The sequence below is a fragment of the Mauremys mutica genome, chromosome 13, assembly GCF_020497125.1.
Source record: "Mauremys mutica isolate MM-2020 ecotype Southern chromosome 13, ASM2049712v1, whole genome shotgun sequence".
Lineage (NCBI taxonomy): Eukaryota > Metazoa > Chordata > Testudines > Geoemydidae > Mauremys > Mauremys mutica.
Genome location: NC_059084.1, coordinates 58,315,024 through 58,332,888, shown reverse-complemented (window position 1 = coordinate 58,332,888; position 17,865 = coordinate 58,315,024). Strand labels below are relative to the sequence as shown.

At 43.5% G+C, this 17,865-nt stretch overlaps 2 protein-coding genes across 2 annotated transcripts; both read left to right on the top strand.

Annotated features, from left to right (window-relative positions):
• The first annotated feature begins 9,134 nt into the window (after nt 1–9,134).
• LOC123348645 (olfactory receptor 5V1-like) lies at nt 9,135–10,067 on the top strand. Its single transcript, XM_044986225.1, has one exon. The coding sequence runs from the start codon at nt 9,135–9,137 to the stop codon at nt 10,065–10,067; it is 933 nt and encodes a 310-aa protein (XP_044842160.1).
• Nucleotides 10,068–16,672: 6,605 nt separating this feature from the next.
• Nucleotides 16,673–17,659, top strand: LOC123348642 (olfactory receptor 10A4-like). Its single transcript, XM_044986221.1, has one exon. The coding sequence runs from the start codon at nt 16,673–16,675 to the stop codon at nt 17,657–17,659; it is 987 nt and encodes a 328-aa protein (XP_044842156.1).
• Nucleotides 17,660–17,865: the final 206 nt, after the last annotated feature.

The window sequence follows — 17,865 nt, the reverse complement described above, 5'->3', positions numbered from 1 at the left end:
CTGTGACACCAGCACTGATTAAGCCAAATTGGCACAGCCCAGATTAATTCTAAAGGATATATGCTAAAATAAAAATAATAAAAATCTTAGTAACAAAAATTCAGCACAGAACAATCACTGAGATTTTCAAAGCCACCCAGGCAATTGAATGAACAGTTCTGATTACTCCTGCATGGTAAGTAGCGGAAACTCCAGAAAAAACTTCTATACAGACATTGAGGCCACCTTCAGTGATTCCTAGACAATTCTTAACCCGCAAGTCCTCAGTTTGAAACACAGCCCCCTGCACAAGGCAATCCACAGGAAAACTATGACCATCGTCTGAAACACCTATAGTCCCTCCTTAAAATGTTTCAGATCCTCAGCTGTTATAAATCCACTGAAGTCACTGCAGGCATGTCAGTTTTCACCAGCTGAAAAACTGACTCTTAACCTTAAGAACAGAATGACTGACTCCACATTGTGAATTCTTTAATTAGTTCAGAAAAAAAAGATTTACCTGGAAGTGATCTGAATTCTAACTTCAACTTTTGTGTTTTAATGGCTGATATTATCTGGAATTATCTGGATTGAAGCTGGGATTTTAAAGGGGATTTAAGAGTGGTAGGTTCCCAAATCCCATAGACTTGCATACCTCACTCCTGTGAACCGCTCTGAAAATCCAGAAACAGAAGTGGGGATGTGCAGTCAATGTCAAACCATAAAACTTAACATGTTATATTTTGAGGTTTCAAGGGAAGAGATCCAATCAGCTATGAACCATCCCTACGTTCCTGGTATCTACTTACCAGGACACAAGTAGATCCTGTTGAACTGAGCAAGAGATTCTCATATGGGACCTACTCCAATGGCCACAGAACTCAGTGAGAACCTTTACCAATTAATTCCATGGTCATTGGATCAATTCCATACTGAAGGGAGAAGGTCCGAGGAAGGGCTGGAAAACCGAGAGGAAGGAGAAATCATTCACCATTCAGGAAGAAGAAGAGAGAGAACAAACATCTTCCCTCTGCTTCAGCATGCAGAAGGGGTGCAGAATTTGGAAAGAAAGAGAGAGGAAGAGAGAAAGAGATGTATTAAATCATGGTTGATAGTTGTCCCGGTATATCCAATGTCACATAGGGTCAAAAGTGTCCCTTGTGCACCTTCCTGCCAATGTCTGCATCCTGATTTTGCATTTGTATGCCATAATATTGCCTCAAATTAGCATTATTCCATGGCATAATCACTGCAAAGCAACAACAGAGACCAGGATGGTACAGCTTTTCTTTGCAGCTTTGTTCAGACACAAAGGGCCAGATTTTTAAAGATATTTGGCACCTAGTGGGATTTTCAAAAGCACCTGGGCACCTAAAACCCATTGAAAATCTGGCTAGGTACCTAAATACCTTTAAAAATCTGGCCCAAAGTGACTCTCCATTTCATTTAGTCTTCATCTCCAGTAATCTAAAATGTACATCTGCAAATCCACTGCTGTGTGAGACACTCCTTGCAGGATTCTAGATGTTTTACTTCTTTCCTCTCTTGCTACTAATGGTGGTTGGGGTTGCTTGGCAACATCATGACAGAATATCTTTGGGGATAATTCCCTTGTGGTCACTAAAACATATATGAGTAATTGCAGTATGGCACTTAGGGAATCCTGCTTAGATTGTGCCATTTGCTTCTATCCAGGTGAGTTAGGCAGAGATTTGTAGCGGGGGGAGATTGGGGGAAAAAAATCTCTGTTTCTTGTTTCCACTGGCATTTCTAGTAGATTAATTAATGGAACATGTCTGAATCAAATCAAAGCCAGCTGGCCAGATCCTAAGCATGTATAAAGCAGTACAGCAAATGCAGAACTCAATGGAGCTACACAGATTTATGCAAGCTGGGGGTCTGGCCCACTGATTCCAACGTAGCTATGGCTGATTGACACCATCTGGGGACCTGGTTCAATATGATAGGGCGCGTTTGCTTGAGCTTGTGTGCAGTGCATCTAACACATATGATCGTTTCCTTTCACATGTGTTTTCATGTGCATGTGTGTGTTGCTAGACCTGTATTTGTTAGGAATTTGTATGGATGTGTTTGTAGATATGTGTGAGTGAGATCATATTTTTGTAGGTTTTTTTGTTGATATGTTTGTGTGCATGATTCTGTTTGCAGCTTTCTATGTATCATTGGGTTTTTATGATCATATCCTTGTGACAATCACATCCGTATGTTCATAAGTGTGCGTCTGACTGCATTTGTCTGTTCAGCTGTGTCATCGTGGGTTTCTGTGCAAGATTGTCTATTGTGAATGTATGTTCATCTGTGTGTGTTTAATTGGTTTTTGAAGGGGATTTTCCAAAGAAACTAAATAAACAAGGAACACAAGTCCCACGGAAACGCCAGAGACATGAACCTCTGTCTTTCCAAGCAAACCCCACCCAAAGTCTGAGGATGTGAGTTGGCAGATTGTGTCTTTGTGTTTGTGTCTGTTTGTGTGTCAAAGAATCATAGCATTGGCTAGGACCTTGAGAAGTCATCAAATCCAGCACCCTGCACTGATGCAGGAACAAGAAAACCTGGACCGTCCCTGACAGGTGTTTTTCCACCCTCTTCTTATACATTTCCAGTGATGAGGATTGCACAGCCTGCCTTGGAAGCCTATTCCCTGATTTAATGATAGAGACACGGTGGGTGAGGTAATATTTTTTATTGGATCACCTTCTGTTGGTGAGAGACACAAGCTTTTAAGTTGACACAGAACTCTTCTTCAGGTCATTATTTCATGAGGTTATTGTGTTTGTATCTGTATGTTGTGCAATATGTGAAGGGTATTGGAATTGGAAAAAGGTTCAGAAAAGGGCAACAAACATGATTAGGCGTATGGAATGGCAGCCATATGAGGAGAGATTAATAAAACTGGGACTTTTCAGTTTGGAAAAGAGACGACTAAGGGGGATATGATAGAGGTCTATAAAATCATGACTGGTGTGGAGAAAGTAAATAAGGAAGTGTTATTTATTCCTTCTCATAACACAAGAACTAGGGGTCACTAAATGAAATTAATAGGCAGCAGGCTTAAAACAAACAAAAGGAAGTATTTTTTTCAAACAACACACAGTCAGTCTGTGGAACTCCTTGCCAGAGGATGTTGTGAAGGCCAAGACTATAACAGGGTTCAAAAAGGAACTAGATAAATCCATGTAGGATAGGTCCATCAATGGCTATTAGCCAGGATGGACAGGGATAGTGTCCAGTTTGCCAGAAGCTGGGAATGGGCGATAGGGAATGGATCACTTGATGATTGCCTGTTCTGTTCATTCCCTCTGTGGCACCTGGCACTGGCCACTGCCAGAAGACAGGATACTTGGCTAGATGGACCTTTTGTCTGACTCAGTATAGCAGTTCTTATGTTCTTATGTAGTTTTAAAGAGGACAGGATCCATTGTTCTCCATGTCCACTGAGGACAGGACAAAAAGTCGTTTTTATTTCCCGCTAGACAGTTTCAGGTTAGATATTAAGAAAAACTTTCTAACTATAAGGATAGTTAAGCACTGGAACAGTTCAGCCAGGGAGGTTGTGAGATCCTCATCACTGGAGATTTTTAAAAAACAGGTTGGACAAACACCTGCTAGACTTGATCTAAGTTTAATTGGTCTTGCCTCAGCACAAGGAGCTAGACTAGATGACCTCCTGAGATCTCATCCAGCCTTACATTTCTTTGCAATTCTGTGTCTATTTATATCTGTGGATTTGTTTGTGTCAGACTATTGTGCTTCTATGTTTATGACTAAGGCCACAATTTTCAAAGGAAGCGATGGGCCAGATTTTTAAAGCTATTTAGGCACCTAGTGGGATTTTCAAACATCTACATGTCTAACACACATTGAAATCATTTGGACCTTAGTGATTTTGGATGCCTCCATTTTCAGTTGTCTAATCTGTGATGCCTTTAAGGGGGATGATTTTCAGAAACTACTGAGCGCCCTCCCGCTGAAAAATCATGTCCGTTTATGATGACTTAAATTGGGCAACTCAGAATCTTTTAGGCAGCTATGAAAACCTTTCTTACAGGGGGAGATTTTTCAAAGGCACAAGGGGTAGCTAGGCATCCAGCTCCCATTTCAAATGCAGCCCATGTCTTTAAAAATCCTCCTCATCCACCAATGCCAACTCTGAATGCCATATTAAATATGTTATCTGGACTTCTGCTCATCTAGGCAGCCCCATATTTTACAGTTCCCATCCCTCCTTTATGTCTGCCAGGCCTCTGCATCCCAAGGCAAATCTATAGCATAACTTGACTAATCATGTGAGTCAGGTCTTCTCTAAATAAACACTTAATTTGCCACAAGCTGGGGTGTTCTACCATGCACAAAATATCTAAGTGGATGCTGCTGCTGTGCAATAATAGCTCCCAAGTGCACTTTGAGCTGCAAAGAAGACTAGCTCAAAGCACACTAGGGGTAGGTCTATACTTACCCGCCGGGTCGACGCGGAGAGTTCGACTTCTCGGAGTTCGAACTATCGCGTCTAATCTAGACGCGATAGTTCGAACTCTGGACACGCTCCCGTCGACTCTGGAACTCCACCACTGCAAACGGCAGTGGCGGAGTCGACGGGGGAGCCGCGAACTTCGATCCCGCGGCGTCTGGACGGGTGAGTAGTTCGAACTAAGGTAGTTCGAGTTCAGCTACGCTATTCGCATAGCTGAACTTGCGTACCTTAGTTCGACCCCCCCCTTAGTGTAGACCAGGCCTAGGAGAACTGTTAGCATGTGGGAGCAATGTCCAGACATACTCTGGGTACACAGCAGGCTAGTGTGGAGTAGGCTTACACCCCATCACTATGTGTCCACGTAGCTGCACCCTTAGTGATGGTCTGAAAGTCTTGTGGCTTGCGTGCTTTATGGCACAGGTTGGAGAGAGATATTAATTAGGTAAGGAGGTGAGAGTAGGGGGTGGCCCCGGAGAGAAAGGAGATAGAAAGTGGGCAAAGAGAAAGAAAGAAAGAAAGAAAGAAAGAAAGAAAGAAAGAAAGAAAGAAAGCTAATACGGTCCTGATAAAGATGATGATGATGATAGATAGATAGATAGATAGATAGATAGATAGATAGATAGATAGATAGATAGAGAGTGAGTGAGTGAGTGATTAACAAGAGATATGGGGAACGAGTTCATTCATTCTTCTACTGCTGAAAAGTATTATTCGGTTTATCTATGTCATATTCAGTGATGTACCTGGGTATGAACCCAGGCAGGATGTAGACGAGGAAATGGTGTACACTGGCTGGCTGGGAGGTGGCATGGAAAATGCATAGAGGTGGCAGTGGGAAAGGTTGGTATGAAAATGTTCCACACACCAGCCATGGGAGAGTGTTGCAGAGCTTTTATGAATTTAGTACCAGATCTGCACAGGACTGTCCTGAGACAGGATTCCTCCTGTATTGCCCAGCCCTGAATTGCAATAGCATCCCACAGTCCTATAGATAGGGGTTAGTCTCTCCTAGATCAATGAGGAATTTAAGTCCGCAACCCAAAATTGTATTGAGTAGAAATAGCTAAGCACACAAAACCACAGACATACACAAACATATACAGACACAGAATCCACACACATATGCCACTGCACTTACACACATGCAAACACAATTAAACACACACTGACATTACCAGAAATGCATACATAACACATACAATCAAATACATGCACATTGACACACACATATGCAGATACTACCAGAATCACACAAAAGCACACACAACTGATCAAACATCTACATAAAAATTAGCAAAAATTCATAACTGTATGCATACACAATTGAACACCAATAGGCACTACCACAATCACACAGAATCACATATACAGTAGCATACGTGAACAACACCACACACAGCACAACCATATCCATATATAATAGAAAGTAGGCACTACTGCAATCACACACACAAAAACAAGCATACACATAAGAACGACTATACTGGGTCAGACCAAAGGTCCATCTAGCCAAGTATCCTGTCTTTGAACAGTGGCCAATGCCAGGTGCCCCAGAGGGAATGAACAGAACAGGTAATCATCAAGTGATCCATCCCCTGTTGCCCATTACCAGCTTCTGGCAAACAGAGGCTAGGGACACCATCCCTGCCCATCTTGGCTAATATTCATTGATAGACCTATTCTACATGAATTTATCTAGTTCTTGTCTGAACCCTGTGATAGTCTTGACCATCACAATATCCTCTGGCAAAGAGCTCCGCAGGTTGATTGTGCTTTGTGTATGTAAGGGGACTGTTGCCCCCTTACTAACATTCAGTGGCGGGGTTGGTTGCTAGCTCCCAGCACTTAAAAGGGAGGGGTCGATGGGAAATCAGGAGCCTGAGACTGACAGTCTCCAGGAACAATGGGGAGAGGCCAATGCTCCAGATCAGCCTGATTTACAGGGCGGGCAGGCTAATCAAGGAGTCAGGAGGCCAGGGGGGTCCCGTCCTCCGTGTGAGCTGGAATTGTCTGAGTCAGATGGAGTGGGGCCGAGCTAAGGAGAGAGCAGGGGCCCAAGCTAAGCTGATGGGAATGGAGCTGCAGCCCAAAAAGCCAGAGCACAGCCCAGAGAGAGCAGACCTGCCCTGGGAGCAGAGCTGCAGCAACCGGAGCCAGAGAAGCAACCCAGGGAGTTGAAGGCAGAGCAGCAGCAGCAGCTGTGCTGAGGCAGTGTGGAGCCAGGGCTGGGGCTAGAGCAGTCCGGAGCCGGGTGCAGTAAGCAGCTGGGGAGAGCAAGGGGGACCCCGGGCAGTGGGCCCAGCTCAGGGAGACGCCTCAGCCAAGAGGCCCTGCAGGCCAGACTGGAAGGGATCATAACCCTGACAGGGTGGGGGTGACACTGGGGAGAAGGGTCCTGCCACCCAGAGCCTGAGAGTGTGTGGGAACTGCCAGAGCAAGTGTCCAACCCGCAGCATCCCTGCAGCACAGCCAGGGCCTGAAAAGGAGGCCTGGGACCTACAAGGAACAGACTGAATTGCCCTGACATTCCAGAGACACTGTTTGTGATGTTCCCTGCCACAGCGCAGGGTGATGTGTTTTCCTTTAATCTTTCCCATTTTTCCTTATTCTTTTTTAAATCAATTGTTAATTAAATAACTTGTATTTGCTTTAAATTGTATGATGTGATCAGTGGGTCAGGGAGGTGCACAGTGCATAGTGGGTACCCCGGAGTGGGGACACCCTAGCCCCTGTCCTAGGTGACCACAGCAGGGTTGGGGGCCGAGGCCCCCAGGAATCCTGGGCCCAGCCTTGTTGGGGTTACGAGGACTCTGCCAGACAGGAGAGTCCTCAAGGTCAGGGAGGCCTCTGGGTAAAGGGAGTGGGAGCGAGGACTCAGATCCTTTCGCTAGCCCACTTCACTGGGGTAGCGCAGAAGCCAGGCAAGTTTCCCACAATAGCGGGACCATTCCCCCGCTTACATGTAAACAAATACTTCCTTTTGTTTGTTTTAAACCTGCTGACTATTAATTTCATCTGGTGACCCCTAGTTCTTGTGTTATGAGGAGTAAATAATACTTCCTTTTTTTACTTTCTCCACACCAGTCATGATTTTATAGACCTCTGTCCTATCACCCCTTAGTTGTCTCTTTTCCAAGCTGAAAAGTCCTAGTCTTATTAATCTCTCCTCATACGGCAGCCATTCCATACCCCTAATAATTTTTGTTGCCCTTTCTGAACCTTTTCCAATTCCAATATATCTTTTTTGAGATGGGATGACCACACCTGCATGCAGTATTCAAGAATTGGCATACAATGGACTTATGTAGAGACAATATGACATTTTTGTCTTATTATCTATCCCTTTCTTACTGATTCCCAACATTCTGTTCTCTTCTTTGACTGCCGCTGCACACTGAGTGGATGTTTTCAGATGACTGCCGCTGCATATTGAATGGATGTTTTCAGAACACACACAATCATATATATGCACAATAAAACTCTCACAGACACAAATACACACAACCAGATACACTAACAAACACAATTATGCAATCAAACACAAATACACACATGAAGAGACACACAGATTCACTTTCCTGCCTTTATATTGCACAATTTAAGCTGAAATTATCCCCTAAAGTATTCTGTCTTATTTCATAAACAACCTATGATGAGGTTCAACAAGGACAAGTGCAGAGTGCTGCACTTAGGACGGAAGAATCCCATGCACTGCTACAGACTAGGGACCGAATGGCTGGGCAGCAGTTCTGCAGAAAAGGACCTAGGGGTTACGGTGGACGAAAAGCTGAATATGAGTCAACAGTGTGCCCTTTATCAGAGGGGTAGCCGTGTTAGTCTGGATCTGTAAAAGCAACAAAGGGCAAGTGTGCCCTTGTTGCCAAGAAGGCTAATGGCATTTTGGGTTGTATAAGTAGGGGCATTTCCAGCAGATCGAGGGAAGTGATCATTCCCCTCTATTCAGCACTGGTGAGGCCTCATCTGGAGTACTGTGTCCAGTTTTGGGCCCCACACTACAAGAAGGATGTGGATACATTGGAGAGAGTCCAGCAGAGGGCAACAAAAATGATTAGGGGGCTGGAACACATGACTTATGAGGAGAGGCTGAGGGAACTGGGATTGTTTAGCCTGCAGAAGAGAAGAATGAGGGGGGATTTGATAGCTGCTTTCAACTACCTGAAAGGGGGTTCCAAAGAGGATGGATCTAGACTGTTCTCACTGGTAGAAGATGACAGAACAAGGAGTAATGGTCTCAAGTTGCAGAGGGGGAGTTTTAGGTTGGATATTAGGAAAAACTTTTTCACTAGTAGGGTGGTGAAGAACTGGAATGGGTTACCTAGGGAGGTGATGGAATCTCCTTCCTTAGAGGTTTTTAAGGTCAGGCTTGACAAAGCCCTGGCTGGGATGATTTAGTTGGGTTTGGTCCTGCTTTGAGCAGGGGGTTGGACTAGATGACCTCCTGAGGTCCCTTCCAACCCTGAGATTCTATGATTCTATGATTCTAAATCTGAGTTTTTCAAAAATTACCTAAGGGATTTAGATGCCCATACCCCATAAACTGTAACAAGGTCAGGGGATCCAAATCCTCTATATTACTTTGAAACCTCAGCCTCATTTTTTAAATTTATTCCCTTTCGAGTCATCCCTCTCAGCTGTGAAGAAAATGGCAAATGAAACTGCCCCATCTGAGTTCATCATCATGGGGTTCTCCATCCTCCAGCAGCTGCAGTTCTTGCTCTTTGGCATCTTCTTGGTCACCTACCTGTGCACCCTGGTGGGGAACATCTCCATCATCATCATTGTCTGCATGGATGCCCAGCTCCGCACTCCCATGTACTTTTTCCTGGGAAACCTCTCTTTCCTGGACCTCTGCTACACCACCACCAATGTCCCCCAGATGTTGGTGCACCTGCTGGTGGAAAGGAAGAGGATCAGCTATGCAGGATGCATTGTCCAGCTCTATTTTTTCCTGGCCTTTGTGGGCACGGAGTGTATCCTCCTGGTGGTGATGGCTTATGACCGCTATGTGGCAATATGCAACCCCTTGCACTACTTGGTCGTCATGAGAAAATCCCTCTGCTTCCAGCTGGCTGGTGCCGCTTGGGCCAGTGGCTTTCTCAACTCTGCAGTGCACACATTTTTCACCTTTCGGCTGCCCTTCTGCGGGGCCAACCAGATCAACTACTTCTTCTGCGACATCCCGCCCCTCCTCAAACTCTCCTGTGGAGACACCTCCCTCAATGAGATTATCCTTCTTGCCGTCGGGGTCTTCATTGGGTGGATCCCATTCCTGTGCATCGTCCTGTCCTACGTCTACATCATCTCCACCATCCTGAAGATACGTTCCACAGAAGGGAGGCTCAAAACTTTCTCCACCTGCGGGTCCCACCTGACCATTGTCCTGCTGTATTACGGGAGCTCCATCTTCACCTACGTCAGGCCCATATCCAGCTACTCGCTGGACAGTGACAGACTGATCTCAGTGCTTTACAGCATAGTAACCCCCATGTTGAACCCAATGATCTATACCCTGAGGAACAAAGATGTGAAGGGGGCTCTGAGAAAAGTTTTCATGGGGAAATTGTGTTTGCAATAAAAGTGGCAAATTTCCACCCATTGGTCTAGGGGGCTGCTCAACATTATCTGGGTGCTAAAGTTCTCTCCTTTGTGCTTTCCTATTTATGTTCAATAGAATTGCTGAAAACACGAAAAAATAAAATTTACAATAATATATAATAAAAACCTAGACATTATTTTAATCTGAACATTTAAATAGTCCCATTTTTGTCTTTTTTGATTAAACTTTGTAATGTATTACTAATTACAGGGGTTTTTATTTACAATATTTAAGTGAAATTGTATTCAAAATAATTCTCAAACTGGTTAGCACAATTTTTCATTTACTGAAACTGCTTAGGTAAATAACAAAATAATAAACTATTTCAATAAATGTTTATATCACAAAAATTATTGCAACCCCCCACCCCCACACACAGAGGATATATGAAATGCTCAAACATGTTATTGATCAGTAGGGAAAGGGGAGGTTGTGCATATTTATGGGTTTAATTATTGACTCTCTATTAAAATTCTAACTTCATCAAATTTATAGTGCAGAGGTTTTGTTTATTTTTTTCTACATACTGTGCATGGACTTCGCAGAGTGGGGAAATCAAACAGTGACAGAATTCATTCTCCTGGGATTTGGGGATCTCCCAGAGCTGCAGATATTTCTCTTCCTGCTGTTTCTAGTGATCTACATTGTTACCGTGGAGGGGAACATCCTCATCATGGCACTAGTTGTGGCTGATCAGCACCTTCACACCCCCATGTACTTCTTCCTGGGGAACTTGACCTTCTTGGAGACCTGCTACACCTCCACCATCCCTGCCCAGGATGCTGGCCAGTCTCTTTACTGAGGATAGAGCTATTTCTGTTAACAGGTGCGGCACTCAGTTCTATATTATTGCTTCTCTGGTGTGTACGGAATGTTATCTCTTATCCATGATGGTTTACAATTTGTATTTAGCCATATGTAAATTGCTATTTTATGCAGCCATCATGAATAGTAGGTTATGTCTACATTTAGCAGCTGGGTATTGGATTAGTGGGTTTCTGGCTAGCACCATAGTGATAATGACACAATTGACTTTCTGCAGCGAAAATGAAATCAAGTTTCTTTTATGATCAGCTGCACTGAACTCAGAGGGTTGAAGGTGCTGGCTTTCATATGCTCCTCAGGCTTTTCCCTGGTTCCTTTTGTATTAACCACGATATCCTATGTTTGCATCATCAACAACATCCTGAGACTCCCGTCCAGCACCAGGAAACAAATGGCCTTTTCCACCTGCTCCTCTCACCTCACTGTGATTACAATTTACTTTGGGACCTTGATAAGTGTCTATATGCTAACAGATACCAATGCACCAAGAGCCCTGTACACAGTGTTCTCTGTCTTTTACACTGTCTTGACTGCTCTGGTCAACCCACTCATCTACAACCTGGGAAACAGAGAGGTCAAGGAGGCCCTGAGGAAAGCTGTCAGTAACATCATGGGTTTCTCAGAATCCAGATATTCAAGCTAACATGTTTATGGTAAAATAAAATGCAAAGTGATTGGTCTGTGGTTCTTCCTTATTCATGCATGTGTCCCAGTGAAGTCACCAGACTCTGCATGTGAATAAAGATTATGCATGGGATTTTCCATGGAGCCTAAGGAAATTGAGTAGGCTCACTGAAGGCTTGTCTACATGGGTGGGGTGGTGGTGTTGCAGTATGGGAGGTGCGAGTTCTAAAGCACATTAACATGCTGTGCATTCATTGATCTCTGGAGCTCTTCTAGTGTGCTTTAAGGTAATGCTGTTTGCTCTTGAACTCCCTTACAAATCCTAACCTCTGCACATAAAACCATCTAGAGGAGATGGACGAGGGTGCAGACTGCAGGTGAGGGAGCCAGTGCTGCATATTAAATTAATTTATCACATGCCTCTGCATTTCATCGCATCAGTGAAACTTCCATGAGTGTATGTAGAGCAGTGTGTTTGCCCCTTGTTATAAATTCCTGGGTGAATGATGCCTGCCTACACAGTAAACATGTTTGTACGTAACATATGTGAATATTTCTTTAATTTGTATGTGACTGCTATTACTACTACTACTAAATCTTCTCCCTTCCAGGCTTCTCCTCTGATGTCATCCACCATCACCAGGCTTCATGTTCTAGGCTCCCCATTTTCTGGCCTCTTGTCTCAGTCTCTTAGCCAAGTCAGTCCCAGTTTTCTCCCTGAACCCCAGATGCTCATCAGATGTGTTTTCCCTCCTCACCGAACACTATCCCCCTTCCCCACTGGCTCCCAGTCCCAGACTCTTTGTCCAGTCAGTCCCAGGCCCCCACATCCTCATTCATTTCATCTGATCTACCTGTTTCCTGCCCTTCATCAGGTCCCAATCCCAGTTCCTATTTTCAACCAGTCTTCCCCACCCAGCTACCAACCCCAGTCTCTCCCCTCACCTCGCAGACCCAGTCTTTTTTCCAAAATGGTACCAGTCTCTCTTCACCACCTCCAACATTCCAGACCCAACTCTACCACAACTCCCAGGCCCAGTTTCTATTCCCAGACACCACAGTCCCAGTCTCCATGTCCCTGCCTACTGCATTCCCTCATCCATGGCCTTGATCTTCTTCCCTATGCGTTTCACTGAAATGGCATCCTCCTCCAATGTTGTCTTGGCTTAGTGGGGTGAGGAGGGGGGTGTCTATGAGAGCACAGGAGAGATAGGCTCCCTGCTGTCATTTCTGGTGCCTGACATGAGTTGGGACAGACTGTTAAGCATAAGGGGTAAACACATTTTTGGGAGACCACTTAAAACAAAGTGGGCAATTGTTATGGCCTTCAAACAACCCCCCAGCCTCTCCAAATCATCATCAGAAGAATGTTCACCACAGACCAGGACTCACCAACTCAGTGCAGCACCAGACTCTTCGAGAAGAGCAGATGCAAACCCGGCAGCCATATCTCCACTGCTACAATGATCAATATTCATAAATCTGTAAATCATGGACTCCACAGAGACACTGGTTTTATGGCTCATTACAACAGTTTGTAATACACCCCTCTGCCTGTTAATCCTTAATTGCCCACTCAATGTTAAATGGTCTCCCACAGCATGTGTAAACCCCTCATGCTTAAAAATCTGTCCTAACTTGTATTTAGCTCAGACACTCTTCCTTCCTTCCCCAGACCTGAAGAAGAGCCCTGTGAAGCTCAAAAGCTTGTCCCTTCCACCAGCAGAAGTTGGTCCAAAAAAAGATATTGCCTCACCCATCTTGTATCTCTCATATCCTGGGACCAACACGGCTACTAAACTACTGCAAACAGATAGATGGAGATAGACAGAGCATGGAATAGAACTTTCTCCCACAAGCCATAATAATAGCTAGTTTCCTCATTACAATTGAAAAAAAAAAAGCAAAATTTGATCTAATTGAAAAGCAACACTGAGTAGATGATCCAGTCATGCCAGGTGCTAACTAGAGCTGCCTGGAAAAACAAGGAAACATTTGGACAAAATTTCTTGTGGGGGAAAATGTTTCCTCTTATTCACTGAAAAATGTTTTGATGGAAGTTTTTTTTTCTACCCGCTCTGATGCTCAGCCCTTCCTAAAAGGTGATGAATGAGCAAAGAACCAGGCCACATGTCTGTTGAGCATTGAACAAAGGGTAAAGTTATGGATTTCCCGCTCCACACATGTCCATTATACACTGCAGCAGCTCATCCACAGGGAGAGACTGCTATGCACCATGGGAGATGTAGTCTGGCCAGAGAGGAAGGCCCATGGAGGAGAATGAAAACATGTGGGACTTGGAACTGCAGTTCCCATGGGATACAGCAGCAACTCTGAGAGACACAGAAGACAATGTCTACCCAACCCAAATTTATGCAAAACATTCAGTTTGGGGTCAACAAATGGAAATGTATCATTTTGATTCCAGAATGTAGAAATTCTTTGAAGTTCATATAGTTGTGAGGGTTTTTTTGGTGTATGTGTGGGTGTATAAAGGGGGGAGTTAACATCTTGTTCTGTGAACATTTTTCATATCTTAATATAAGTGTCGTGCCTTCACTTGAGTTTCTCTTGATTTTGCACCAGCATAAGTGAGAATAAATTTGGGCCCACTGATTTCATTAGTTATTCCTAATTCAAAGTGTGTTGTGTGAGTGGAGCATCAAGCCTCATGGCTTTCCATGGTGTTACTCCTGATTTACAACAGGATGAGTGACAGGAGAATATGGCCCACTGACCTCAGTGGAGTCACTCTGTATTAACACTAAAGTGAGCCTCCGAAGAATCAGTCCCCTTGACTGAAATGGGATTACTGCTGATATATACTGGGGCAAGTGAGAGGAGACCTAGACCCACCATACCTGTCCATGTGGGGTAGGTGAGAGGAAAATCTATCCATACAAAAAGCTATTCAAATGTTGAGCCCTTTAGACTTAGATTAACTCTTGCTTTATACCCCATTGGGCTAAATCCTCAGCTGACATAACTCTGTGACCTGGCCATTTGACTTCATGTGTTACTCTGGGTATATCCGGATGTGATTATTTTCTCCACAGAGTTCAAATTTCATTGGATTAAGTTACCTGTCCTGGACAAATATTAACTGATCGATCCTCACAGCAACTCACCACACCCAATAGTGTCATTAATAAATGTGATTATCCCCACCTTACAGATAGGGAAACCTAAGAAAAGAGGTTACCAGGGGGTTTCCATGTAGGCATTTTGTTGCACAACTTTCTTCCACAAGGTTTATTGTACCTTCATCAAAAGCAATTGGTACTGGTCACTGTCAGAGACATGACAGCGAGGAAGGTGGATGACTGATCACATCAAGTGTAGCAACACTTGTGTTCAATAGGATTGGTAAACAGAGAGACCTCCTTTGAGGATAGAAATTTTTCTGTCTTCAACATTTTCCCAGTTTGCCTCTCTGTTATACCTATTGGATGTAAGGACTAAAAATAAATATACTATTAATTATGCTTTCACAGCATTTGAAAATTCTCATCAGCATTATTCTCCAGGGAGATTTTTCTCTCTCATATAATGAACAAGGGAGATATTTGCCTTTTGGTAACAGATCCAAGACAACTATGCCAGGCCAGTGATCAGAATTTTTATTGGGGAGTGGCTCATAGGAAGAATTTGGGGATCAGAAACAGATGGTAGAACTTGTATCCTGGGTCTCAGAAAGGTTACTTAAAGAGGTCACCTCAGCGATCTCAAGTTTTTCTTATACCGGTTTTGAAGGAAAGAGAAACTCTCTTATTAGATTTCCAGAAGGTAAAAGATAAATGTAAGATTATATATGTTCATGCCATTTCGCTTCCGACTAATAAGGATTTTCTCCTTACGTTATAGTACCTATTAGAGCAGGTAGAAAAAAAATCCATCAGCATTTATTTGAAGAATTTGATTTTCAAGAAGACAATAATTTTCACAAGATGTGTCCGATTTTGATTAAAAACTTCAGAATTTCATTGGAAACCTCCCCCGCAAAAAAAACTATTTAAAAATCAGATTTTGGTTGAATAATTTTCAGTTTGGTTTTTAAATTTGGGGATTTAGAACCTTGTCAGCCCAAAACATTTGGTTTTAGAAATTATAGTGTCAATGTTCTGTTGGGAGTTTTTGAGCAGCCAGTGTAGTGAAAAACATATAGAAGAACCATTGTCTTTCTATGAGACATGCCCAGACCAGACAGTTTTAGATTGTAGAACACCCTGGATTTATTGAGGACTAGTCAGAATGGAGGTGGCTGGTATCTGTGAAGATTTATATGGATTTGTGTCTCCGCATTTGCTCACTGCATAAACAGTCCTCTAGATTAATGTTAGGTAAAGTTAGGAGGCAAATCATTTCAAACATTCCTCACTGCCCGCCCCCCAACACACACACACTTTATCTGAGTATCTATCTACCTCTGCATATTCAATAATTTGTTTCTCAGAGCACTTTCTCAGTTACAGAAGATAAAAGAAATCATATCGCACATGAGTTTATAATTTGAGCTGAGTGCAAGAAATATATTTTTTTTTCAGATCTGAAGAAGAAAAAAGCAAGCATTAAAACGAATATTTCAATGCTTAACTAAACACTTGTATACTGCTGTTTATTGACCTAGACTCTGGTATAAAAATCAGTTCTATGTGTGTTGGGCTTTACCTGTGAGTATGTACAGAAAGCTGTCAGTGATCTCAGAGCACTATGAAGATGTTAAGTACTTATGTTTATTAGTAGATGACATACCACTTTCGTCCTCATTTTATAGCTGTGAAAACTGAGGTACAGAACTACATGGCTTTCTCAAGGTCACACTATTTCAGGAATAGAACCCAGCTTTTTTGACTCCTAGATTTCACCCATGGCATTAGACTGCATGGAAGGAGACAGGAAAATGGTGGAAAATTGAGGTACCAGCCTGGCTAGAGGGTTGGGGTTACTATATCTATGTTCATGGTATTGACAGGTCAAAAATCAGATGCCTAGAAAAGCAGAGATGCTGAAAAACTCATCCATGACTGCATTTAACCATCAACAACATTACAATGACACCACAAAACCTCAAATTGCCTTTTTCATGTCATATTCCACAGCTTATATATTTTTAATTACATTTCTTGTTAGAGCCCATGGAAGACCTGGAGAAATGGACTGGAAACTGGAGAAATCAAACATCAATCACAGAATTCATTCTACTGGGATTCGGGAACCTCCATGAACTGCAGATCCCTCTCTTCCTGCTGTTCCTGGTGATCTACATTGTGACCATGGCTGGGAACATCCTTATCGTTGCGCTAGTTGTGGCTGATCAGCACCTCCACACCCCCATGTACTTCTTCCTGGGGAACTTGTCCTGCTTGGAGACCTGCTACAGCTCCACCATCCTGCCCAGGATGCTGGCTGGTCTCCTGACTGGGGACAGGACTATTTCATTTATTGAGTGCATCACACAACTGTATTTCTTTGGTTCTATGGTATCTGTGGAATGTTGCCTCTTATCAGCGATGTCTTACGATCGGTATTTAGCGATATGCAAACCTCTGTATTATGCAGTCCTTATGAATGGCAGTATCTCCTTCCGCCTGGCAGCTGGGTCGTGGGTAAGTGGGTTTGTGGCTTGCACCATCACAACATCTTGGATATCACAAATTATTTATTGTGGCCCCAATGAAATTGACCATTTCTTTTGTGATTATGCCCCATTAGTAAAACTGTCCTGCAGTGACACCCGCCTGATGACTCTTGTGATCTTCCTGTTCACCTCCATATTAACACTGCCTCCCTTTCTATTAACCCTGGCATCCTATGTGTGCATCATCACCACCATCCACAGAATCCCTTCCACTGCCGGGAGGCAAAAGGCCTTTTCCACCTGCTCCTCTCACCTCATAGTGGTGACCATCTTCTATGGGACCCTGATCATTGTCTATCTGCTACCAGACACTGACACACTGAGAGACCTGAACAAAGTGTTCTCTCTCTTCTACACAGTCCTGACTCCCCTGGCCAATCCACTCATTTACAGCCTGAGAAACAGAGAGGTGAAGGAGGCCCTGAGGAAAGCTGCTAATGAGGCTATGCATTTCATAACAAATAGCAAACTATTTTGTATATAGTTACTGCACACTGCAATAAAGTCAAGACAATGGGAACTCGTCTTATTGTATGATACTGTGAATCACAGCTTGTACAGACAGCTCTTGCCCAGTAGAGCAGTTCTGTTAAATACAACGGGACCCCCGCTGTCAGGAAGAGCTATCTGTACAAATAAGGGCAGCAGAGCCAAGCAATTCCTCACTCTGGAATGGATGGACCCTAGATC